The 27,043-nt window shown below is 47.2% G+C and overlaps 1 protein-coding gene across 1 annotated transcript in view; it reads right to left on the reverse strand.

Moving 5' to 3' along the window:
- INPP5J (inositol polyphosphate-5-phosphatase J) overlaps positions 1–27,043 on the reverse strand; it is a 41,589-nt gene that overhangs the window by 10,091 nt on the left and 4,455 nt on the right. Inside the window, exons 2-8 of the mRNA XM_056859043.1 lie at positions 21,416–21,526; positions 15,923–16,031; positions 13,251–13,367; positions 12,374–12,549; positions 6,309–6,420; positions 2,892–3,001; positions 431–614 (exon numbers count right to left, since the gene is read on the reverse strand). Coding sequence (XP_056715021.1) covers positions 431–614; positions 2,892–3,001; positions 6,309–6,420; positions 12,374–12,549; positions 13,251–13,367; positions 15,923–16,031; positions 21,416–21,526 — 919 coding nt within the window. The remainder of the gene's footprint in view (positions 1–430; positions 615–2,891; positions 3,002–6,308; positions 6,421–12,373; positions 12,550–13,250; positions 13,368–15,922; positions 16,032–21,415; positions 21,527–27,043) is intronic.

The following is a 27,043-nucleotide window of genomic DNA, read 5'->3' on the forward strand; positions in this document are numbered from 1 at the left end:
AATAAGATGTTAAACTTGTATTTTTCAACATTGTAAACCATCTCAAGAACCTGAAGTCAAGTTTAACAGGCACTGTAGCATTGCCAGTAATTGGTAATTTAATAATGGGGGGATATATTCTGAGACCCCACATTATTCAAGGCCCTAAACTGTAGTGTAGTTTGCTTGAGCATCTAGCTTTGTCTACCACAAAGAGCTATGGTCCCTCTCCTAATTGGCACACCTAAGACAATCCATCAATATGAGGTGGATTGACTCTATAAAGGAAGTCACGGCTGTCAGTTTGCAAGACCTGAGGAAGGCTGTTAACGAGAGGACGTCTGGGAGGTCACTGATCCATAGGGTCATCGTAAGTCAGATGCAACTTGATGGCATTTCACACACACAGATCCCTCCAAAGGAGGAGCCCCGTTCTGAGTCCCAGACTCACTTGCACAGCAAAGATGGAGACCACAGGCTTATGGTCGCTCACTGTGTACTCCATGTGGCTGCAATAGCACAGCTGGGTCACAGACAGGAAACCGCAGCTGGTCCTCCCAGTATGTGTTGGGATGCTGGAGCCTTTAATCTTCCACAGGATGCGGTCCGTCCAAGCGGGCTTCCGTTTTTTGGCACTGTAAGGCACACAAGGGAACAGGTCAATTGTCAACAGACTGAGATCCTCCAAACAGGGCTGATTAACGGTTATGGCAAGTACATTACAAGGGAGGGTTTCCCAAACTTCTGAGAGCTCGGGGGGGGGGGGAGGATTTCCTGAATAAGGGCGCTTTCACACATGCCGAATAATGCACTTTCAATAGTCTTTCAATGCACTTTGCAAGTGGGTTTTACTGTGTGAAACAGCAAAACCCACTTGCAAACGATCGTTAATGTGCATTGAAAGTGGTTTGGAAGTGCATTATTCAGCATGTGTAAAAGCACCCAAGTCAGGGGTACACTTCATGGTTATCCCCAATAATGTTTGATTAGAGCAGTGATGCTCAGGAGCCACATGTGGCTCTTTGACATGCCAACTGTGGCTCTTCTGAGCACCCATTTGGCACTTGCCCCATGTTTCAGGGAAGTAGGCAAGGCCCCTGTGGGGCTTCTGGTTGGCAGTTGGCTCCCACCATGAAACAGCCGCCACTGGAGGAAGAGGTAAGCTGCAAGACTAGGAGGTGGAAGTAAATGTGAATCCTTCGGTTGATGGTAATTGTGAATGTGGCTCTCCATTAGCCATGGAGTGAGAACCACTGAATTAGAGTATTTAATGGAAGAAATTAGCCACTCTCAGGGGAGCCACACCTAAGTTTCTGTGAGAGTCACTGTCTTGGGTATGCCTATAAAGTGGTATACCCAAGACATGAAGGAGCTAGAAAATATTTTGAAGCCATGAAGGAGCTAGAAAATATTTTGAAGTGTAAGGATGTGTCACTAGCCACCAAGACTAGATTAATTAATGCCATCGTATTCCCTATTACTATGTATGGGTGTGAAAGCTGGACAGTGAAGAAAGCTGATAGGAAGAAAATAGATTCCTTTGAAATGTGGTGTTGGAGGAGAGTGTTATGGATACCGTGGACTGCCAAAAAAATAAATCAGTGGGTTATAGATCAAGTCAAGCCTGAACTGACCCTAGAAGCTAAAATGACTAAACTGAGGCTGTCGTATTTTAATCACGTCAAGAGACGACAAGAGTCACTGGAAAAGACAGTCATGCTAGGAAAAGTTGAGGGCATCAGGAAAAGAGGAAGACCCAACAAGAGATGGATGGACTCAATAAAGGAAGCCACAGCCTTCAATTTGCAAGATCTGAGCAAGGCTGTCAAAGATAGGACATTTTGGAGGACTTTCATTCATAGGGTTGCCATGAGTCGGAAGCGACTTGACGGCAGTTAACACACACACACACACACACACACACAAAGTGGAAGGCAACGAGTCCATGCATTGACTCATGCATAAATGCAATACACAGCCTCGCCTGAGTGAAGGTAATACTGTTCCATCTCTGTATCAAGAGTGATTTAACAACCCAATGACATCTTATGCAGAGACTTATCAAAATTACCCCCAAGCAGAGACAGATTGGAAGGAGGAGAGGCCAGAGCACAGAATCATACAGAGATGCAGCAGGCAGCCTCCTATGCGGGTGGGTACTTTGGGCCCCTGGGAACCTTTCCTTATTTAATTACTGTGTTTTTCATGGCATTTTAACAGTTCTCTCATGGCACACAGTTTGGGAATGACTGCCACAGGCCAGCCCCACACATGCTAACATTTGCACCATAGCACTAAATCAGAATACTGCAAAAAAAAAGAAAAAAAAGAAGAGGTAACACTTCTGGCTGCTGTGCAAAGCACTATGTGAAGTCTTGGGGTTGCTGCCAGGTCTGGAGAAATGCCTTGTGGAGCATGGAGGTAAATGTATTTACTTAGTTTATAGCCCACCTTTCTTGCTAAGTCTCATAACAGATTACAAAATCTAGAAAGGAATTCAGTCGGACAGCATAAGATATCCAATAAGCAAAGGAACAACAACAAATAAAAACTATCTAAGGGATGACATCACCTAGTAAATAACATCCCATTAAGCTTCTATTAAAGGGACAGGGCTTTTTTTTCTCCAGGCTTGTTGGCAACCTCAGGGGCACTCAAGAGGAAAGTTCAAGGCTGCCCAACCAACTCCACTCCAGTCTTCGCCCAGATTTTTGGCACCTTGTGATGTGGAAGGGAAGGTGATGGCCCTTGCAGTCAGCATGCACCTATGGTGCACATAAAAGAATGTACTGATTTAATTTCAGCATCTATTGATTTAATTTCGGCATTCATGCATGCATACATGCATACGAACAGCCCAAGGGTGCTCTGGAAACACAGCTCCCCCTCCAGCCCAGCCTCACACCTCATACCTGGTGTCATACATGTTGGTTCCCACATCAAACTTAAAGGTCGGGGGAAAGTTCAAGGATCCTTCTTGGAAACCTTTGAGGATGGGCCATGTGCTCTTCGCAATGTTCAGCTGCATGGGCAAAAGAGGGAGGGAGCATGAAGGTATGGGTCGCAGCATACTTAGGGTCAATCTATTTCACAACCATCTCAAGTTCCAATGGCTGGGGGGGGGGAGTGGCTGCAGATAAATGACCCATCATGGTCAGTGCAGAACGCGCCTCTTCTCATGGCTGTGGGGTAATGAAGAGGCCGTAAGAACATGTCCTTACGGTATATCCTGCCCCATCTAATGCTGAATGTACACAGGATGTTGTGTGCTGTACAGAGCACAGAAGTGTCATACACTAGTATAGATAGCAAGCCATCTCGTAGAGGGACAAAACAGAGAAAAAACTTCCATATTCATAAAGGTCTATAAGAAAGTATTAGCCATGTCAGCTAAACAACACCTCCATGCACAAAAGCAGTATCCCTCAGAGTCGCAAATGCTAGCCAGCAGCAAACAAGGGGAGGTGTCAGCTTTCCGTGTCCCAGGATATGGTTGGAAAGCAGAAGCCATCAACCTTGCTGAAGCTAGCACCTAGATGGGATATGTCCTGGAGAAACCCCTGTCCACGTATGCTATTTCCATGATGGAAAGATGCTGCTTTAGAGAGAGAAACCATTGATCTGACCCAATTGGGCAGTTCTTGTGTTCCTCCACGAGAAAGATGCTCACATTCCCTGTTCCCACATCACTGACTTGGGAATTCAGTCCTCCCCCAGTAAGTGCAGGAGCTATCAAGAACAATGAGATGATGAACCTGATAAATAACGGGGCTAGCAGTTTTGATGGGCATGAACGTCGTAGGGCACTTGTGAAGGCAGGCGGTAGAGTAGGACTTGGAATACTGCTTCTCTTTGCTAAAATGCCAGCCTCCGCCTCTCTCCTCCCATCCCCTGAGAACGAGACATAAGAGCAACTACCACATGGCATGCTAGAGTCAGGGCTGCCCTTCATGCCCCATTGATTTTAAAGCACTGGTTAGTCATTAGCTTCCTGGGGGGGGGGGTCACACTCAGGTCTTCCCTGCCCACTAAAGCAGGTGGCCGAGGGAAGGTGTTCTCTACTCCACAGGAAACAGGTTCAGAGTCAGGGTCCCCAAAAGCAACAGAATCAAGCAGTACAGCAGGGCTGTGAAGGCAACTTTTGGGAAAGACCTGAATTGCTCCTGGGAGCAGACTCGAGACTGGTTTTATACACCTCTGTTAGAATTCAATAAACTGTGAGCAAAAATGCTGGAGTTAAACCTTGCCAAATACAAAATCAGCTGGTGAGGAAATGACAACATGCCCCACTAATCTTAGAATAAGGGTGTTGCTTCCTCTTTTCTGATGCAGATAAAAAGGGAACCATTTATGCAACACACCTTATTTGTCAACCTATGCCCAACCTATGTTTTTCATGCACTTGCAGAAAAGATTGTGCAGATGTGAGCAAACTTAAAAATACAGCTGCACCTAAAGATTAGCCACAGTAGCTGGGCACAGACTGTTACTTCAGCCCGGGTACCGCCGGCATAGCCAGCTCCACAAAGACCACCTATAGGTAGTGCCAATCCCACATCCTCCATCATGAAGTCAAGAGAGCTCAGCTCAAGACACCCCTGGGCCCTTGCTTCACTCCCTCCACTATCTCTTGACAGGATGGACAGTGATGACTCAAGAGTTTTTGGCACCCAACGCAGGATATCCAAAAGCACCCCCACCCTCTCTAAAGCACCCCCACACTCCCAATGCCCATCTATATAGCTACATAACTAGCTCAAAGTCAGCCAGTGAGCTTCACTGCTAAGTGGAGATTCAGACCCAGATCTGACATGTTCTCGTCCAAAAACAAAAGCCATATACCGCCTTTTACTTGGATCAACCAAAATAACATGACACATTGTGCGAGCTTCTGAGTTCTCCAGAACTCTTCATCATGGGGGGGGGGGCTGGGGGAGGGGATGAGTTAAGATTATTTGCCAACGGTTGCATAGAGTTGGATTTCCATGTTACAAAAAAGCAGAAACTGGGGGTGTGCGAGTCATTTACATGCTGTATTTTCATGCTTCTGATATAACAGGCCAAAAGAAAAATCAGGCATCTTTGCCCCCAGCGAGGAGCTTAGGTATTCTCACATCTCGCTAAGGGGAAGATGTAGCAGCAACTGCCCCCCCCCCTTTGCATATGCTTTTAAAGGTGCAGAGCTTCTGTCGGGGGCAGGGGAAGGTGACAGTCTAATAGTACGTATACCTTACTTCTTGCCAGGGTTGGCTCTTGATACACTGAAAGCTTTAGAAATAAGGGGCTTGACAGATAAGAGACCAAACTACATGATTTAATGTCCTGAGTTCCATCTATTTAGAGAATAAAACCACCTCCTGCCGTTCCTCCCAGCAGAATCGTTCCATCCTCCTAGTCTGGACAAAATCTGGATGCAGCAGAATGCAATTAATTCAGGGCATTCTGAAACACTGGCTAGGGTTGAGATGGGGGGGGGCGTCTTAGTGACAGGCCCTTTCTTGAAACTGAAGGGACCCACTCTGCCGCTCTGATGGAATTTGGGGGACCTGTTGGTTTTGGGATATTAAGCTTTCCCCTCAGTTACAACTTTTTTAGGGCAGCAAGCATCAAGGCTTTGGGTCACTGCCGTGAGGGTAAGTTGCGTATTGTGCATGAAGGGTGCAGAGATCACTGAAGCGGGAGGTTTAATAAAACGATAAAGAGGATTTATTTACGTAGAGGTCATGTGGTGGATTCTCTCGAAAGCTTGTAGTTACCTGGTCTGCTCATCACCAGAGTCAGGCTTCACAATTCTATCCCCTCCCGGAAGGTAGAGCTAAACCACTCAGCCACGCTACCAGGCAGAGCTACACACAGCACTGTCTGATCCCTTGCTGAGACAAGTCTCCTCTCTTGTCTGCACTCTTCCTCAGGAAGCCCTCAGCTCCCTTCTGGAAGGAGATTGGGTGATGGAGCAGCACGAGGGTTTTCAGGTCCCTCTTGGCAACCAGCGGGAGGTTTTAGGGGCGGAGCCTGAGGAGGGTGGGGTTTGGGGAGGGGAGGGACTTCAATGCCATAGAGTCCAATGGCCAAAGCGGCCATTTTCTCCAGGGGAACTGATCTCTATCGGCTAGAGATCAGTTGTAATAGCAGGGGATCTCCAGCTAGTACCTGGAGGTTGGCAACCCTAAGCAGCACTCCTATAGGCTCAGGTGTGAAAACAGCCAAGTGGGTGTTTTACCTGTCAGAGGCAGGACAGCCTCCTGTCCGTCACAGTCTTCCACAAGCAGCTCACTTGTTATTGCTCTGCTACACACACACTCACAAACAAACAAGCACAAAGCCCCTACCTGGTCTTTTTCCCAGAGCTGGTTAAGGATGTTGTTGTCAATAGCATATTTCACAAAGCGGATGTCCAAGCTCTCAATGCGGAAGTTGAGGTCCCCAAACCAAAAGACAATGCTATTTGGGAGAAAGAGAAGATAAGGTGACCCTCACTTGGCTCCATGTTTACAACCTGTTAGCACTACTGCAGTTAAGTTGGAGGGGAAGAAAGATTCTATCAAAGCCATGAAAGGTAACTGGAGCCTCCATGTTCAGCAGCAGTTCATCTTCGCATACCAGGTGCTGGGGCAGTACAAACAAGAGGGGCTGTGAACTTAAGGCTCTGCTTTGTGGGCAAGTTAGCTAAACGGAGCCTCCACATTCAGATGCAGCACACCTCTGTCAACAAATGCTGAGAGAAACCTGTTGCTGCCAACGGATGGCAGTTGGAAGCAAGATGCTGGCCTGATCCAGAAATCCCATGAGGAAATCCAAGAAGGCTTTATTGTCAAAGCCTGCCAGAAGAACCAACTGATGGGAACAAACACGCCCATGGCCAGAAATGCTCTATGGTAAGGGGAGGGCAACTTGTAAATCAGTGGGAAACAGCAGAAATATCAGCCCAAAAAGCTTCCTGTTAATTTGTTATATTGAATTGACTTTAGGGCCAGGTGCCCAAGTACTCATTAGAGTCCTAGCTTCTAGGATGGCCTCTAAGAACTATTCTATCCACAAGGCACTGTCTATCTGTCAGATATAACGTTATTTGACAGCACCATTTTTATATTTTGCAAGCATCCAACCACAACCTCATCAGAACAATGCTTCACTTGGGCATGCCAGAGGCCTGTAAACAGGTGGAGGGATTGGCAGGAGTGCAGAAGTAGAACTGTGCAGTCTTGAATTCCTTCTCAACAGGAGAGACTGAGAAGAGCTTAGATTAAAGGCAAGGGAAGAGGAAGGATGGCAGGGCCAGAATAGGATTGCCAACCTCCAAGTGGCCAAAGTAAACAAGCAAAAGTAGCAAGTGCAATCAATGTATTATCGAAAATAACAAGATAAACAAGCAACGCTAAGCAACCGAGGTTACAAAGCAAGTAGGTAGAAACAATAACTTAGTAGTAATACATGTGCAAAAGTTCATATAAAGCATATAGTTGCGTTTCTGGTCAATTTCATATTCTTCGGACAACGGAGGAGTAGGTGGTGGTAACGCGGCTCCGGAAGTATTCCAGCGCTTTCGCTACACGAGGTAGCTTCATCAGCCACAAGGGCTTAATTGTACAATTCCTAGGATAAATTTGGAGCTCCCAAACGGGCTGCTAGCAGAAAATTCATACGTGGTGCAGACTGTCAATGTATGAATTTTCTGCTAGCAGCCCGTTTGGGAGCTCCAAATTTATCCTAGGAATTGTACAATTAAGCCCTTGTGGCTGATGAAGCTACCTCGTGTAGCGAAAGCGCTGGAATACTTCCGGAGCCGCGTTACCACCACCTACTCCTCCGTTGTCCGAAGAATATGAAATTGATCAGAAACGCAACTATATGCTTTATATGAACTTTTGCACACGTATTACTACTAAGTTATTGTTTCTACCTACTTGCTTTGTAACCTCGGTTGCTTAGCGTTGCTTGTTTATCTTGTTATTTTCGATAATACATTGATTGCACTTGCTACTTTTGCTTGTTTACTTTTGCCTACTACTGTTTATTTGATCAATACTCATTACAGTAGAGTGAGTTATTTGTATAGCTATAGATAACCTCCAAGTGGCGGCTGGAGATCTCCCATTATTACAACTGATCTCCAGGCGACATAAAGTCAGTTCACCTGGAGAAAATGGCCGCTTTGGAAGGGGGCCTCTATGGCATAGACCCTATTGAAGTCCCTCCCCTGAATGTTGGATATGCCAATAAAGGTATCTGAACTGAACTGAAGCCCCTCCCCTCCCCAACCCCTGCCCTTCCTAGGCTCTACCCCCCAAAATCTCCAGGTATTTCCCAATCCGGAGCTGGCAACCCCAGGCCAGAAGCACTTCTGGACCTTCTTCAACCGTGAAAATGCTGTTTCCTCACCTTGGGTATTGAGGTATTCGGGATATTTGACCAACGGAAACAGTTCTTCACTCAATGAATAATTAAATTGGAATTCATTGCCTGTGGAGGCAGTGATGGCCACAAGTACAGATGGCTTTAAAAGGAGGTTAGACAGATTCATGGAGGAAAGGTCCATCAGTGGCTGAAGATCAAAGCGACTAAACGGACCCTATATAATCAGAGGCAGTAAACTTCTGAATACCAGTGCAAGGAGGCAGCATCATTTTCTCCATGGGTACCACGCTTTCCTCCCCAATGGGGACCCAACGCGGTTTACAACAATACCCCCTCCCTCATTTTATCCTCACAACAACCCTACGAGATAGGTTAGGCTGAGAGTGTGTGTAGGGGTTGCCAGGCCCCCCTTGCCCACCGGCGGGGTTGCCTGATCCAGGTTGGGAAATTCCTGGAGATTTGAGGGTGGAGCCTGGGGAGGACAGAGACCTCAGTGGAGCACAATGCCATAGCATCCATCTTCCAAAGCATCCATTTTCTCCAGGAGAACTGATCTCTGTAGTCTAGAGCTGAGCTGTAATTCCAGGAGATCCCCGGGCGGCATCCCTAAATGCGTCACTGGCCCAAGGTTACCCAGCAAGCTTCCATGGCAGAGTGGGCATTTGAACCTGTCCTATTCTGACACTCTAACATCAGGGGAAGGCCTCGGCCTCTATGCCATGTTGTTGGCCCTCCAGGTTAACTGGTTGGCCTCTGTGTGAAAGAGGTTACCAGACTAGATGAATCGCTGATCTTGTCTGGCAGGATCTGTTCTTAAGAGCCTAGAATATGTTTACTTGTAGGTATGTCAGCATAGGGTCTCTCTGCAGCTGCCCCTTCCAGTCTTGTTTTACACCTGCTTCAGGTTCTCTGCTGTTCACTCATTTTGGCCATCCCATTTCTGAGTCAACACTTAGGCCATTTATGCAGGGCTCTTTCCCTACTGTCACCCCCCCCCCCCCGCCCACTGTTCCGGGGCTTCCTTTTGATTATGGACGCCTTTCCTGACCGTCAGAAATCGCCTCACTCTCCCAGCGCGCTTTGCCAGCGTTTTCCAGATTCTTGCTAAAACAGCATCTGCAAAACGTGGGCAAAATGAATGGAAGCACATGGGGAGAGCGAGGCGACCTCTGACAGTAAGGAAAGGTATGCAAAATCAAAACAAAGGATGGGAGCAGTCAGCGGGGTGACCGCAAGGGAAATAGCCCTTCATAAACGGCCTTAATTAGAAGTTCTTGGAATCTTGTATGTGTGTGTGTGACAGAGAGAAAGTACATTTGCAGTTCTAGTGATTGCTATTTTATAATCACAAAAAATTAATGAGCAATCACTCAATTAATCATAAAAAAGAATGGTAAGGAGCAATCACTTAAGCTTGAAAGAGAAAATCATAATTACAGTTTCCCTTCCACAGCAACAAGGATCTATTTAGGAATGCCATGGTCACTGCAAGTGAACAGAAAGTAACTACTTAAGCAGCCAAAACCTAAGTTGAAAGTAATTAATTAAGATGAAATGGCTGTAAAACAAAGTAGCAGAATTTAATGGGACGGTAGCCCTGAGAATCCTCAGCGGCACCTTCTGCTGACCACCCTGGAGAGGATGGAGCTTTTATTGCATTTTATTTTATTTTTCTAAAAAGCTATAAATCAGGTCTGCAGTGGGTGGAGGAGCTGCCAGGAAAACACTGGAATGCAACCTGTTTGCAACAGCATCATCTGGATTCTCTTTTAAAACTAAGTGAATGAAGAAATGCATTAAGGTGCTGTTGTAGACTCAACCCAAGAGTCAGGCCAAACTTCCCTATACCTTTCCTTTGAAAGGCAGTGTGGGTGGGAGACGCTGCTCGAGCATTTCACCTTATATTTGTCGCTGAAAGGGCTAGGGACTTGTATTTCGATGAAGCCAAGGAAACACCAGCCGCATAAAGCTCAGTTTCTTTCTTCCCTCCTTCCTACAGCTCCAGCTCTCCTTGCTCCTCCATTTTTTCCCTACCTTCTAATATCTCTTTCAGCACAGAGGGAAGTCCATCTACTCAGTGACTGACAGCAGACTCTCTAAAAGGTATGGTTACCAACTCTGGGTTGTGTGTGTGTGTGTGTTAAGTGCCATCAAGTCGCTTCCGACTCATGGCGACCCTATGAATGAAAGTCCTCCAAAATGTCCTATCTTTGACAGCCTTGCTCAGATCTTGCAAATTGAAGGCTGTGGCTTCCTTTATTGAGTCAATCCATCTCTTGTTGGGTCTTCCTCTTTTCCTGCTGCGCTCCACTTTTCCTAGCATGACTGTCTTTTCGTGTCATCTCATGACGTGACCAAAATACGATAGCCTCAGTTTACGGTAGTCATTTTAGCTTCTAGGGTCAGTTCAGGCTTGATTTGATCTATAACCCACTGATTTATTTTTTTGGCAGTCCACGGTATCCATAACACTCTCCTCCAACACCACATTTCAAAGGAATCTATTTTCTATTTTCTGGGTTGGGGAAAAACTGGAAATTTGGGGGTAGAGCTAGGGGAGCCTGGTGTTAATAGTTCGAAAGGTGGCAGAGCCAGACTTTAGGTAGAGAGGCACGGGAAAACATTGACACAACCAGTTTGCAAATTCTGGTTTTATATGTGTTCACACAAACACAGATGCAGGCTCGGGAAATCCAGGGGCTGCCAAGCAACACTCCACATTGGGGGAATGCAGCATTCGAGCTTGTGATCTATTCCCTCAGAGGCAATGTAGGTCAGCATGGCACTTCTAGCCCTCCTGGCTCGCTTCCAGCCCGCTCTGCTGCTGCTGAGCGGATCAGGTGCCTGGCGCAGCAGCTTCGGATATCATTAGCTGCTAAAGATCCTCAGACCTCAAATGTCACTGCATGGGTTCAAAAATTGACACCAGCGGGCACATGCTCAAATCAGATGCCAAAGCAAATGTGCAGGGGTGGGAGGACTGCCCTTCCCCACAACCCTCTTTTGTTAAATGTCTAAAAGCAAAGATTTTTCCAGAAGCAAAAAAAAAAAAAAAGTGGCAAAATCTCCTTAGCTCTGGGATTCTGTTTTGGGGCAACTGACAGATTGCCTGTTATGAAATCCATGCAAGCGAGCTTGAAAGCCTCCTCATCAAAGCATGAAGGTGAATACACAGATGCCATTGCTCTACTATCACTTTTAAACCTGTAAATAAATTGATTTCTACAGAAAGAATGCAGGTCTCGGATAAACTCATAGCTCAGGGACAGACCACAAGCTTATGCACAGAAGGTCCTCGGTTCCTTCTCCAGCCAGAAAGATCTGCACTAACAAGGCCAGAAAAGAGAACTGCCTGTCTGCAAAAATTACACAGTTCTGCACGTCTTTCTCTTGACATTTTTTTTAAATGAAAAGCAGCCTCGGAGGCTGTCACTGAGACAGGAATAGAGGCAGCCCATTACTGATAGGAAGTATTTTTTCACACAACGCATAGTTAAATTGTGGAACTCCCTGCCCCGGGATGTGGTGATGGCTGCCAACTTGGAAGGCTTGAAGAGGGGAGTGGACATGTTCATGGAGGAGAGGGGTATTCGTGGCTATTAGTCAAAATGGATATTAGTCATGATGCATACCTATTCTCTCCAGGATCAGAGGAGCATGTCTATTATCTTAGGTGCTGTGGAACACAGGCAGGATGGTGCTGCTGCAATAGTCTTGTTTGTGGGCTTCCTAGAGGCACCTGGTTGGCCACTGTGTGAACAGACTGCTGGATGTGATGGGCCTTGTCTGATCCAGCATGGCCTTTCTTATGTTCTTATGATAATGTCTGGTTTTCAGTAAGTGCCGTCCCTTGTCGTCTCCATCACTAGTCACCTTTGGAGGACTTCATGCGCAGGTTCACCCCAAAAGACTGGCCCATATTAGGAGACCCCTGAGCCCTAGAGCTCCTGGGAGGGGAAGGGAAGGAGGGGCTCAAGGTCCACCCAACATATCTTTTCCCACCAAGGTCAAGTTCGGGAGGATGCAAGAGGGTACTCACTCGTGGTCGAGGATGCCACTGGCTGCTGGCCCTTCAAACTGTTGTAAATTGAGGATGGTGGTGAAATCCTCCTTGCGCTGCTCGGCTTTCTCCATGTGCGCCGGCAGGTGGCAGTTCAGGAAGCAGATCATGTTCCCAAAGATGGAGAGGCGCACGCTCACTCCACCCTTGTTGCCCTGCGTGGAGAGAAAGGCGGAGGGGGAAAGAAGTGCAGAACTGTGTAATTTTTGCACTCAGGCAGTTCTCTTTTCTGGTCTTGTTAGTGCCGATCTTTCTGGCTGGAGAAGGAACCGAGGACCTTCTGTGCTTAAGCTTGTGGTCTGTCCCTGAGCAATGAGTTTATTCGAGACCTGCATTCCTTCTGTAGCAATTTGCAAGGACCAGAGTGGGGGAGGAACGAACTGCTCAAGCCCCCTGCTCCATTCAGTGGTGAAAATGAGCAAGGTGGGCTGTGGGGTGGGGGTGGACCACTACAGTTCAGTATAATGATGATACTGGGAACCACGAAAAGCTAAATTGTATCCCTCCCCGGCCCCAGATAAACTTGTCTGAACTGCCCTCTCAGAACACCGACAAGGGAGGTCCATTAATTCCCAATACGAGAAGTGCCACGGCACAGTCCTCTGTGTGGGAGCCTGCCATCTGCCCCAAGAAGGGAGCCCTGGACCACTGCTCTCTGTATGTGATCAGAGGCATTTCCTGTTTTTTTCCCCCCAAGACACATAATACCCCCTCTCATGGCACCGCCGCGTCCTCCAGTTTGGAAGCTGCTCTGACCTGTCTACATTTTCTGATTTCTTCCATGCCCTTAGGCTAGCTGGAAAGAAGAACTGCAGAGACGAGGCAATGGCTGCATCGGTCCTCTCGTCATACTCACCCAATATCCGCCCATCCCTGTCCTTGTGCAGTCTGTCTGGATGTCCTGTAGAAAGGGCAGATGGTAGTACTTGGAGAAGACCATCAGGATGACCCCTTGCATCCGCACCGTACTCACCTGGAACAGTAAGAGGCCGGAAGGCATTTGTTAAGGATGCCGAGCAATGAGTTCAAACCCAGGCTCCCCCAATGCCCCACGTACTCTTAGGGGGGGCTTTTCTCCCCGCTTGAATTCCTGCAACGGATACGAGCGACCATTCCACCCCCATCTCACCCACCCCATGTTCTTGCCAACACTGGGACAGCTGAACCTCACAAGAACCTGCACTGAGATACGAAAGATACACTAGGGCAGAGGTTCCCAAACTGTGCTCCAAGGAGCACTTGGTGCTCCGTGAAACATCTCCTAGTGCTCCACGAAGAGATTGGAAAGAAAAAGACTAGTCATTCGGTTTAGTATATAGGTGCTAGGTGAAAATTAGTGCTCCATGACGAATTTCTCTCCTGAAAAGTGCTCCATGACTCAAAAAGTTTGGGAAACTCTGCGGTAGAGAACATGGCCCAGATAAACAGAGATTACACCTTGGATGAAATTATCACGGCAGCTGTTTCATCATTGTGCTGCAGAGGAAGACTGCCTAGATTTGTACACCAGGGTGGAGGGTCTAAAAAAACCTGCAGAGAGCTGGTGTTGCCTCATGACTGAGGTCTGGACCCCACAAACAGCAGAATGAGGTTGCAGAGTGGACTGAGCCAATGCAGGAAGCAACTGCCATTTTTAATTTGAAAAGATCCTGCAAATAAAAAAAAACCTTTTTTTTTCACAGTAGGGAACACACATGAACCTATGAAGCTGCCTTATGCTGAACCAGACCCTTGGTCCATCAAAGTCAATATTGTCTACTCAGACCAGCAGCGGCTCTCCAGGGTCTCAGGCAGGCTCTTGCCTAGTCCCTTTTAACTGGCGATGCCAGGGATTGAACCTGGGACCTTCTGAATGCCAAGCAGATGTTCTCCCACCGAGCCACGGCCTCTCCCCAAAGAAGGTTGTTCAGCTAGGTTTCAATTTGCAAGGCAGCCGTTTCTTTGTTTTTACAGGAGAGCATTCAACACTCGCAGTGACAAAATGATAAAGCCCGCTCTGCCCCCTCAGATATCTACCACTTCCTTCCCCCATCATTCTGCCATATACTAGGCTTCAGAGCCTGATAATGGGCTGTTCAACCCACACCTTAGCCAGAAGCCTTGCCGGGTAGCCTGAGGCAAGCTACTGGCCTGATCTATACTACTAATTTATTATAGCTACTTTGACTATTGTGGCTTCTGCTTCCCCCAGAATCCTGGGAACTGTAGTTTTGTGACCCCTCTGAGAAGCCCTCCCAGTTTCCTTTGGAAGAAGGAAAGACTATATCTTTTGCTGGAGAGCTCAGGTGGTTTTTGACCCTGGTGGGAGGCATCATATGTGGATGTCTGTGTTTTCTTGGAGGGGGCAAGCAAGGACCTACAACCATGTCTTCTGCTCCAATTCCAGGGGTCTTGCAAGCTGGCTTACAGCAGCAACTCACAGCAAGGGGGTGTGGTGAGGGAGCCCCCCTCAATCAGGCAAGTAGCATCACTGTACAACAAGTGCTTTTGCCTAGGTGGTGGCTGGAAAGTCCGGAGAAAATTGTGCAATATTTTATTATTGTTATTCATAACTTCATTGATATCACTGTATTGTGTGTGTGTGCATAAATGCACACATTTGGCACTGCAAGAACTTACAGGTGCTAGTGGAGTATCAAATCTAGAAATAAATAAATAACACACAGGGACGGATGAACCCCAGATTATTCCAAAGTAGGTGTCAGCTTTGGAAAGCTTTGGTGGGTGTACAGTGGAATTTGGCTGTCAGAGTGAGCACAATCAGTTATGTCCCTTCTCCCAAAAAAGCCATGGAGAGGTAGCCCTACATCCAGTGGGATGCCAGGATGTGTTCTCAGCCTTGTGAATCTGCAGCCACTCCTATCCTTCCCCTACAGCCTTGAACACTGTGAAGTTCGCGTCTCCATGGCATTGCTATGACAACAGCTGTGATGTGATTAGGAAGAGGTGGACTAGGTTTACCCAGTCACCCGCCAAATTCCAGCACACAAACATCAAAAACATCCCTGATTTCTCCAAGGCTACTGCCATCTTAACTCCCCTGAATCTTTCCCCAAATCCATAAGAGAGGGAAAAGGCCAAAGGAAGGTCCCACTTGTCACGCATACCAGTGGCACCTCATTAGTCAACCCCTGCAACTCAAAAACCCATAGGACTTGGCTAGAGCTGCTAGACACACAAAAGTACTTGAATACCCTTGAGAATCTAGGGTGCCCAAACTGTTCCAAAACCTTCTTGAGAGCCAGGATGGTGTAGTGGTTAAGGGTAGTGGTTTGGAGCGGTGGACTCTGATCTGGACAACCGGGTTTGAGTCCCCACTCCTCCACATGAGCGGCGGATGCTTATCTGGTGAACTAGATTTGTTCACCTATCATACCCATCCTGGCAGGCTCTTGTTAAGGATTCCAGTGACAGTGTTCATGAAGGGCTTTGAATGCTGACGGCGCTAAATATGATTATCTCTATTAAAAAAACACACACACCCTATCATTTTCCACCAGTGTCTGCCAGATCTTGATTAGTGCTTACCAGTACAAAATTAAACGGGCTCAACACATCCATGAACAGTTCGCTCCACTGGTCGGTGAAGAGGGCATCCTTCAGTCTCTTGTTAATCATGGAGTTTACCTCCTGCAGCCTGCAAACAAGCTCAGAATCACCAGCCAGTCGGTACATGGAAAGCACACGCGCCTGCCAGCATTTCACATTCAGTAAAAAGGGAAGGCAAGTATTCTTGTGGCGCCCCAATGCTCACTCCACTGCTTGAGGGTGCCTTTCCCCCACTGCACACTGCTGAATGTTCTCTTCTGCATTCAATTATTCCACAACAGTTTGATTGTTGCTTTTCTGCTAAAGGTATATTAGAACTTTACCTAAATGGCGTATGATAGGTCAAAACAAACTTCCTCATGTGAGAGACTTTTCTCTATGGGGCACCACTGGTCATGTGCTATATTTTTATGCATGTACATTACAGAGAGAGCCAGTGTAGTGGTTAAGAGAGGTAGACTCTAATCTGGAGAACCAGGTTCGATTCCCCACTCCTCCACATGAAGCCTGCCGGGTGACCTTGGGCCAGTCCCAGTTCTTGCAAAACTCTCTCAGCCCATGCAGAGGCAGGCAATGGTAAACCGCCTCTGAACGTCTCTCGCCTTGAAAACCCTACGGAGTCACTGTAAGTCAGCTGCGACTTGACTGTTTTCTGTGGTTCAAGTCTCAGAGGTTCTGTTCAGTCACACAAATGCTACGGTTTGCTTTCATGGGACATTGGCCAGGCGGCATGCGAAAACTAGAAAGCTTTGCTTCCCTCTCGCTCTCTGAGAACTCTTAATCACATGTGCTGGCTCAGCCTCTACAGCAAAGGAAAGGGGGGAGAGGAAAGCTGTTCCTTCTTCAGCCAGCATAAATCACTGGCAATTAAAGCTGCTGTGTAACCTGCAGCAGAACATGGTTCATTTGTGGTTCTGTTTATTTCTTATTGTAACTGTTAATTGTGATAATCCGTAGCATAAAGAAATGTCGTTAAAGCATCCTTTAGACAAGAGCCTGAATGCCAGTCTTGCCTTCCTTTATCAGCACTCTGAGGACCTTGGCAACAGTCCCTCTATGTTCCACGCTGTGTTTGGCAGGACCTTTAAAGAACCTGAGCATACAGCAGCGATTCTTATCGCCCACCATATGGCAATCTACAAATCTTGGTGGGCAATCAGAACGCCAGTGGGCAAACAGAGGGCATTTTAGGCAGCCCATCTCCACACCTGCAACAGCTTCCAAGGGCCAAAGTAGGCGTTATGGCAGCCACGGGTCCAACTTGTGGCCGCTGACACCATTTTAGAGAAGAATCTGGTCATTTAAAGAGGGCCAGATTCTTCTCTAAAATGGCATTGGCAGCCATGGGTCAGACCTGTGGCTGCCATAACGTCTAGTTTGTCTCTGACAGCCAGCTGGGGAGAGTTGTTTTATACAGTTCACCATGCCCTGGCTGAGCATAAAAACCCAGATCCTAAATTTCCCCTATAGGACCATAAAAAAGTGGACCACACCAAACAGGAACCAAATCTAACCTTAAAGAGTTGGCTGGTGGCCATTAGGCTCAAGGGTTTCCATTCAGTGTATGCCTAAGATCAGTGTATCATATCAATAAATCATAATTACTGCCTAGATAGTAGAGATATGATATCCTACATGTTATATCATTATGCATATCATAAAAACACCTTAGGGATATCTAAGCCCCCTGAAATCAATGCATTTAGGCATGCCTATTTTTGCACAAGATTGCAGTTTAGGTTTGGTGGCATTGGTTGATGGCTTTGATTTGGGCAGGCATCAAACACAAAATCTAGCAAAAAAGCCTCTTGCACTGTTGGAAATCACCCTGGGCAAAAAGAAGGAGCCAGTATTAAACAAAAAGGATCCCCAGGTCCAACCCCTGATTGCTACCTGCTCTTATTATGTAAGTTTCTCTGCTTTAAAATAATTTTGAAGCTATCCATTTAACATTTTTTAAATTTCTAAATCCTGTTGTTTTTAAATTTTAGATTTGCAGGGAGAGGGGATTGGTGTTCTATGGCAAATATTCCATGATAGTCTATACTTAGCTGAACATTCAGCGAATATTTGGACAATATTCAACGTTAACATTCACAAAGCAGATTTCCCCCCCCCCCTCCACTGGGTTTTTTCCCCCTGATGCATTCTTTGTTTGCTTTCTCTTCCATAATACAATTGTTTCCATAAGCTCAGCCTGTTTGCATCTTCCTGCCTCCACGAAATACCCTGAGGAAACAGATCTCTCCCCCCCCCACCCAACACCTAGGCATGGCTTCTCTGCTGAACTGACTGGAATTTGCAGCACCGCTAAGTGGTACTAAGGGAAGGGATTTGTTCCAACAAAACAAGCAGCAAGAGCATTTTAGTAAAGAGCAGCAATTGATCTTTGGGGATGAAGAGGCTCCTACAGTGTGTTTTCAAGATAAATTAAGCTGTCTAGCAAAGAAGTGAACTAGCGGGGGTGGGGAGAACTATACCAGCACGGCCTTAAGGGATGATCTATTGGATGAGATCCTAATGGTTTTTCTAGGAATCAAAGTCTAAATGAACCTCAAGAGGGGGGTGGAATCTGCGAAGGCACACTGTTTCCCAAACACAGTTGGATTTTTGTTTTCTAGATTAAAAATAGAGACACACCTAAAAGATTCTCCCCCACCCTTGATCAGCTCCCAAGCAATGGCCAAACGTCTGCTTTACCCGTGAGATACCTTATATCTCAGCTTATATTGCCTCCCTTTGCACACAGACAGAAAGAGCTTCCAGGAAATGGGGACACGTCCGAGAGTCCCCCACCCAGGTAAGATGCTGCACAGATTGCAGTTGGAACCCTAATGCATCCTTTTGCCCTTGAGATTGTTGGAAGTGAAGGACTTTGCATTGTCCCTTAGCCTCAGACTTCAGAGGAGGACTATAGAGGGTCAGAGCTGTCTCTCTCTTCCTTTCTACTGCTCTGACTGATTTCTACTCTCAGAGAATCTTCCTCCCTTCTGACTAACACCTTCTGTCTCTCTCTTCATCATGGAATCATGAGGGCAGGACACACCTTGTGCATCTCTGTCCATCCTAGTATAGCTAGTTAGATTATTAGAATACTATCTCTATCCTATCCTGAAAGGAGTTCCTTTAAATAAAGGACTCATATTTCTTTACCAGAGATAATAGTAGGCTCCATGTGAACTTTATTTCCTCAGCAGTAGCCTAACACAAATTCCACTTTGCCATATGAAATCTGCTCAACAGAGATTATGTCACTGCATAGTGTCATAAGAACATAAGAAAGGCCCTGCTGGATCAGACCAAGGCCCATCAAGTCCAGCAGTCTGTTCACACAGTGGCCAACCAGGTGCCTCTGAAAGCCACTAACAAGACGAGCGCAGCAGCACCATCCTGCCTGTGTTCCACCGCACCCAAAATAATAGGCATGTTCCTCTGATACTAGAGAGAATAGGTATGCAGCATGACTAGTATCCATTATAACTAACATCCATGAATACCCCTCTCCTCCATGAATATGTCCACTCCCCTCTTAAAGCCCTCCAAGCTGGCAGCCATCACCACATCCTGGGGCAGGGAGTTCTACAATTTAACTATGCGTGTGAAAAAAATACTCCCTTTTATCTGTTTTGAATCTCTCACCCTCCAGCTTTAGCAGATGAGCCCATGTTCTAGTATTACAGGAGAGGGAGAAAAACGTCTCCCTGTCCACACTCTTCAAACCATGCATAATTTTATAGACCTCTATCATGTCTCCCCTCAGCCACCTTCTTTCCATGCTAAACAGCCCAAAGCATCTTAACAGCTCCCCATAGGACAGTTGCTCTAGTCCCCTAATCATTTCATGAAGCAAAATATATATATCTAAGACCAAGCGGCGGTCTGAGAAAGGTACATATTGCAGAGTTCCCAGCAGGCTGATAATATACATGTGACACTCCATGCAGCACACCCCTGCTGGCTTTCTACCTTCATAACTGGTATTTTATTAATTAATTAATTATATTATATTATTCTTTGGTGCTGTAACCCTGCCCTTTACTCTCTTGCAGTCTTCCTGTACCAAATAAGAACTGAGTGCCGAAGTTCCTTGCCCTGCAGCTATCTGCTGCTAATCCACATAGATATTCAAGTTGCTCGGTACTCCAACCGGATGGAGAGAGTTACTCTGCCAAGATAAAAAGATTTTATACACACCTACAGATCCCTAGGCCAAGAGCCACAGGCTCACGCCTCTGGTGAGCAGGAGCCTTGGAATTTAAATGCTCACAGCCCCCACCTCTCACACACAAGCTCCAATCACAACAACCCCACTTAACAAGGGAACAATCAAGCTTTCAGGCAGCAATCAACCTTAATCACCCACTGGCACAACAATCACAACCCTCTCCCAGCAAATCTCAATTAAATCCTCAGTTTAGTTAGGCTTCCCAGTGTTTTAAAAAAGGCAAAGTTTAAACTCACCCCTGCCTGTAGTCCCCAGCTCAGCTCAGCTGAATCAAAATGTGTCATGGTTAAAGCGTCGGACGAGGATTTGGGAAACCCAGGTTTGAATCCCTACTCTGCCTTGGTAGCTTGCCATTACACCTTGGGCCAGTCACACACTCCCAGCCTAAGCTACCTCACAGGGTTGTTGTGAGGATAAAATGGAGGAGAGGAGAACAATATAAGCTGTTTTGGATCCCCCATTGGTGAGAAAGTGGGACATAAATAAATAATTAAATGGACGAACAGAGAAAGGATTGTTGTTGCGTGGCACCTAACCTCTTTGAGGGGCACAAATTCTTGGATGCATCCAACATGGTGGCTTCATGCTCCAAGGCCCACCTCACTTTCTCTCACATGTATGCCGATTTGACCTGCCCACAGTCTGGGAATTACTTAGGGTCATGTAGGCATTCGGGAGATCATCAAACTCCATTAATCTTTTAAAGTCAAATTGCAGGTGCCCGTAGGGAGGGAAACAGGTGTCTAACCCACCTCTGCATGGTTTCGCTAACTGAAACCATCACCCATATTGTAATTAGCCCTTTAAAGGGGGGGAGTTTATCTGTCTTTTGCCCGGGGGCAAAGGACAGATAAACTCCCCCCCTTTAAAGGGCTAATTACAATATGGGTGGTGGTTTCAGTTAGCGAAACCATGCAGAGGTGGGTTAGAGAGCAAAGGACAGATAAGCATGAGCGGGCCCTGGTTTCAGTCTGCAAAACTTACCGGAGCGGGGGGGGGGGGTGACGGGTGACAGAGCTAAAATCACTTTGCCATTCCCATGTGGCCTTTACCCAAATGGGGTCTGAGTCTGTAATTTGACTCTGAAAGTCTACGGGAAGAGGTGCGATTACAGATCTCTCAGCCTCCTCTTCTGTTTTGAGCCATACAGGATCCCAATCCACACCACTATCGATGACGTTGCACTGGAAGGGGTTCCCACCCACACAGAGAGGAGTAGCCTTTGGCCGCCCGGCCATTTTCCTTACCCAACAGCAATCATGTCGGTGTCATTGGAATCCCCTGTGTTGAGGTGCAGGAGGGATGTCACGTCGCTGGGGGGCATGGCCGTGCCCACGTTCCAGGTTACCACGGTGATGCTAAGAGAGGAAACAGCAGGAAACAGGCCATAAGAAATTGAAACAGGTGCAGGTGACCTCCAACGTAGACCTATAGGCTAGTGCACAACAAGGCCTCGCTTCTCCTCGTTTATGCCATGTGGTCCCTTCCATTCAGGACTGCACAGAGAAGCCATGGCCACTTGCACATGGGAAGTTAGCCCTGGCATGGATGTATTGTGGTGCTTTCTTGCACCTCCCAGGTTCTCCTCATCATTCCTGTGATCTTTCCTAAAAGTGCTTTGCTGCGATGCTGTGGGAAAGAGCACAGTGGAGCCAACATGGTGAGGAAAGTCTAGGTCTTTCCCAGGTCCAGCCATATCGGTAGGGTTGCCAGGTCCCTCTTTGCCACCAGCGGGAGGTTTTTGGGGTGGAGCTTGAGGAGGGCGGGGTTTGGGGAGGGGAGGGACTTCAATGCTATAGAGTCCAATGGCCAAAGTGGCCATGTTCTCCAGGTGAACTCATCTCTGTCAGCTGGAGATCAGTTGTAATTGCGGGAGATCTCCAGCTAGTACCTGGCAATTGACAACCTTACATATAAGTGGCATTTTCTCTGCCTCAGTCCCCACAGCAGATATTTCCCTTCTCCTGCAAACCACTAGGGGCTTTTCCGAGTCTTTTTTAAAAGCGTAATTGACATATCAATGAAACGGTATATTGATGCGTCGATTACGGATTTCAAAAACACTCAAAAAAGCTCCTGCCCACAGTCGTCCACAGGAGGAGAATGGCCACCGCAGAGATTGGAGCAAGAAGAATGTGGGGGAACGTGCCATGCGGAAGCCCTGATGCCTCTGTGCTGCACCCCCAGCCGCAAAGAAGAGGAAACTACTGAAAAGTGCAGCCACGTGGCACAGGCCCACGATAGGAACAACACCCCAAACAAAATGAACCGGCCACCGTTTCTGTGAATGCGCTGGCTGCCTCTACAGCAAGAACCGCTGATCATGGACATGGATGAAGCTGCCTCTGCATATATATCCACATGGAGGCATCTGCTCACCATCCTGTACGTGGGAAGAATCACTTGGAAGGAAGTGGGGGAAAAGCAGTTGGTTCATCTGTGTGAACTGGCATCCATTGATCAGATGGCAATAATGATTGATGGGCATCCAATTCCATGGGACGCTGGCCCAATGAGGCCATATTCTCCAGAGTGCGCGCACACACACAAAGCTGTTAAACAGAAGAAACAACCAGCATGGTGTCGTGGTTAAGAGCGGTGGTTTGGAGAGGGGGACTGTGATCTGGAGAACCGGGTTTGATCCCCCACTCCTCCACATGAGCAGCGGAGGCTAACCTGGTGAACTGGGTTTGTTTCCCCACTCCTACGCATGAAGCCAGCTGGGTGACCTTGGGCTGGTCACACTCTCTCAGCCCCACCTACCTCACAGGGTGTCTGTTGTGGGGAGGGGGAAAGAAGGTGATTGTAAACCGGTTTGATTCTTCCTTAAGTGGGAGAGAAAATCGGCATATTAAAAAAAAAACCTAGCTAAAAAACTAAACTATCACGTAAGTTCAAAATACAGCATGTTCTTGTTGGCAGAGTAATTGACAGAGCAAAGGTGCATAACCTGATTAAAGTGCAGATAAAGCTTTATTCAGGAACTAACAGATGGAGTGGAATGTCTGAGAAAAAGCAGGGGTATTTCCTTAGGAGTAGACAAGGAATAACACTTAACAGGAGAGAAACGGACCTCACTATCCTATCTAGCTGCCCCCCTGCAGGGTCTTCTTCTCTTCTTTGTACACCAGACACTGCCTATCCCAACACTCCTTCTCAAGGTCTAGTGTCCAAAGCCCACAAGATTAACCTTCTTATGCAGACTTTCAAACTTTTCTCAAGAAAATGGCTTGGAGAGAGAATCTGCAATAATTTTTTCTATAGGACAGTATTGCAGCTCGACAAGCCCTTCCTGCATGTTTCCTACTACGTGGTGCTTCACATCCATGTGTTTAGTTCTTGAGTACAAGTTTTATGCACCCTTGGTTGTCTTCAAAGAGCTGTTCCGGCTCCTCTGCCCCAAAGTCTTGCATTAGTTACAGTATCCACTGGAGTTGTCTAGATTCACTCTGTATTTCTTCATCCTGGCTCCTTCACGGACCCTGCTCCATTTACACCATGCCGTCCTAGCAACACTGGCACCAATACATCTTAGTACTATAGTCAGAAAACTGAAAGCCACAAGCACAAAAAGTTACATGCCCTTGGGAAGAAGAGCACTAATATAAACATTCAGAATATTTAACAGTACACACATAACATCTCTGATGCATGGGCCTTTAATGTCAAACTTCCTTAATAATGAAAAATAACTGTATTTAAAAAAAGAATAAGTAAAGAAACGTCCCTTAAAACTTCCTATGCCAAATTAATCTTGAGGAAACGATGCAGTGATGACCACTAGATTAGATTGGCTCAAAAAGTGAGTAAGAAATAGGTCTGTCAGCAACTATAAAACCTAACAGCTAAATCAAATCTGCTTGTGCAGAACATATCTCCAGGAACCAGATACAGAGGACAGACAACAGGGGAGAGCTATTTCTTTCAGGCCTTCTTTGTGGATTCCCAGAAGCAGCCAACTGGTTATTGTTGGGTTGTTTGTTTTTTTTGCCAAACTCCAAGTGGGGCCTGGAAACCTCCCAGAATTATAACTGATCTCCAGACTACAGAGATCTGTTCCCCTGGAGAAAACTGCAACTTCAGAAGGTGGATTGTATGGCATGTGTGTATGTTAAGTGCCGTCAAATCATTTCCGACTCATGGCAACCCTATGAATGAAAGTCCTCCAAAATGTCCTATCTTTGACAGCCTTGCTCAGATCTTGCAAATTGAAGGCCGTGGCTTCCTTTATTGAGTCAGTCCATCTCTTGTTGGGTCTTCCTCTTTTCCTGCTGCCCTCAACTATTCCTAGCATGACTGTCTTTTCCAGTGACTCTTGTCGTCTCATGACGTATGGCATGGTACCTCTATAAGATCTCTCCCCTCCCCAAACCCTCGCCTCCTCAGGCTGCACCCCCCAAATCTTCAGGAATTTCCCTACCCAGATCTGCCAACCCAGACAGTCCTTGGTCCAATCCAGGAAGGCAATTTAGATGTTCTTTGGCAGGCCTCAGGGCTGTTGAGAAGTTTCAGATTATGTGGAAGCCGTTTGACAAGGACATTCAGAGGCTTGTAACTGGAGGTGTGGGGGTGCCATTTCAGCACACAGGACACTTCAGTTATGAAGTCTCACCCCCCCCCACACACACACACATAGTGATCCCCACTGGTGCATCTTTGGAAGGGTTTACAGCATTGACTGAAGTCTCGTACAACTGAAGCCATCACAGGGATAAGCCGTCCCTCCTTGCTGGGCCTGGACATAACTTTGGGGGTGCTTCACATGCAAATGTTTGAGCTAAAGCATACACTACCCATCAGAGAAATTAGCACAAGACTGTTCGTAGGGGCATGGCAAGACAGATTCTGAAAGCAGGACTGCCCCTGGGGGAGTAGGTGAACAAAACTAGAGGACAAAACTCAAGGGGGCCTTGGTTGCTCTTGGGGCTGAGTCCGTCACTGGCAAGTCATGTCATGAGTTCGTGTATGGTGTGCGGGCTAGACATTTGTTATTGAAGGGGGTGTGTATGGAAGTAACATGCGTCTGGCTCTAAGACTGAACGGGCGAAAATGCATGGTTGCTTTATCCTCCTTTAATCCCTGTTTTAGACAGGATCGAACACACATTAGGCAAAACGCATGTGTTCGATCCAGGCTGAAACAGGGATTAAAGGAGGGTAAAGCAACCATGCGTTTTCGCCCAACGTTGCTCGGCGGAGAGTGATTGAGTGTTCGACCTTGATTGGTGGGGGAGGTTTTCTTTAAGGCATTAGCCTCGTCCTGGTGGCGGCAGGGGGGGGGGTTTCTCTTCTGACGGCCTTCACTAGTGAGTAGGATGGTTTTATTTACTTGTTATGAATTTGGTGTGTTTTCTTTCTCTTCTTCAAAATAAATTTCATTTTACAAAACGAATGAGAGGAGCTGCGCGTGTTGTGAGTGCAACTTTCCCGGGGAAGAACCGAAAGCCGGAGAGATAAGGGCTTTGGCAAAGAAAAGCTCTCGCCCTTGTTATTAAATGAACCACACCTTGCCCATTGGGAGTCTGAAAGGGCCGTCGTCAGTGTTTCAGACCTGGGCGAGAGGCTGCCGGTTGATACAGTGTGGCAAAGGGATTCTTTGTCCTAGTAGCTCCTGGCAGCATCGTCTACAAGGGAAGGAAAGATTTCGGGCTCGATCATGGGTCTCTCTTCCCCCCCCCCCCCAAGGAAGGCCTAGGAGGCAAGGATCATCTGGTTTCCTGGGTCCTACAGAGCACAGTGGCTCCCATACAAGGTTGCCAGGTCCCTCTTCGCAACCGGCGGGAGGTTTTTTGGGGGGAGCCTGAGAAGGGCAGGGTTTGGGGAGGGGAGGGACTTCAATGCCATAGAGTCCAATTGCCAAAGTGGCCATTTTCTCCAGGGGAACTGATCTCTATCGGCTGGAGATCAGTTGTAATAGCAGGAGATCTCCTGCTACTACCTGGAGGTTGGCAACCCTACTCCCATAGCATCATGCCTAACATGCAACCAGGAAGCAGAGCGTTCCACTCACACCACAGCCACAAACGTCTTGGGGGCAAGCTATCCTTCACAGCCCTATCCCCAGTAGAGGGCAGAGAGTACTGGCTCACCTTAGAAGGCTGTACTGCAGCAAAAATAAAGCGCTTTGAACTTTCAAATAGTACCCTACAAATGCAAAGCATTAAAGTGATCAGCAGGGGCATGCCCAACTGCCAATGCGACCTTGGCTGTCCTGTGCTCGCTGGCAGAGCATGGCAATAAATCCTGGAGCATTAGCACAATTAAACGGTGTGCTGGAAAGGGAGACAAGCCTGGCTTCTGGGCCTGGCAAAAGGCACACTGCAGGGATGAAGAAATAGCCATCTGCCTTGACCCCGACCAACATCCCCAATACAGGAGGGTCTGTCGGCCAGCGCTTCGTGCACTACCCGATCCAGCAGCCTTGTGCCTCCCGCAGCGCAAAGAGAGACTTTCCCATGAACCACAGCTGCCACGCTGCAACTAACACAAGCTCGCTACATTGACGGGAAGTACTCCTTGGCAGGGCTCAGATGTGCCGGGGCCAGGCATCTGATTCCCGTGAGGCAATGGCCCTCTGTGCACGACCTGAATGGGCCCCTCGCCAGTCTGCAGGGTGGGAAACTGAGCCTGGCTGAGAAGTGCCCCTGAGGACTACTAGAGAGAATTACATCTCCTTTCCCATTTCTGCCTTTAAGTGATTACTCTTCAGAAACACATCTAGTTCTGGGTTCCCTGAAGCAGAACGATACATGGTGTGCATTTATTTTTAATCTTTCACGTCAATGCAAAAACTAAGATGACTGGTAGGGAAAGAGAGCTTCTTAACACTGGAGCAAGTATGGTGTAGAAGAGTTAGAGGGCGATAACGCACGGTCG

This window comes from Euleptes europaea, chromosome 13 (genome assembly GCF_029931775.1).
Source record: "Euleptes europaea isolate rEulEur1 chromosome 13, rEulEur1.hap1, whole genome shotgun sequence".
NCBI lineage: Eukaryota > Metazoa > Chordata > Lepidosauria > Squamata > Sphaerodactylidae > Euleptes > Euleptes europaea.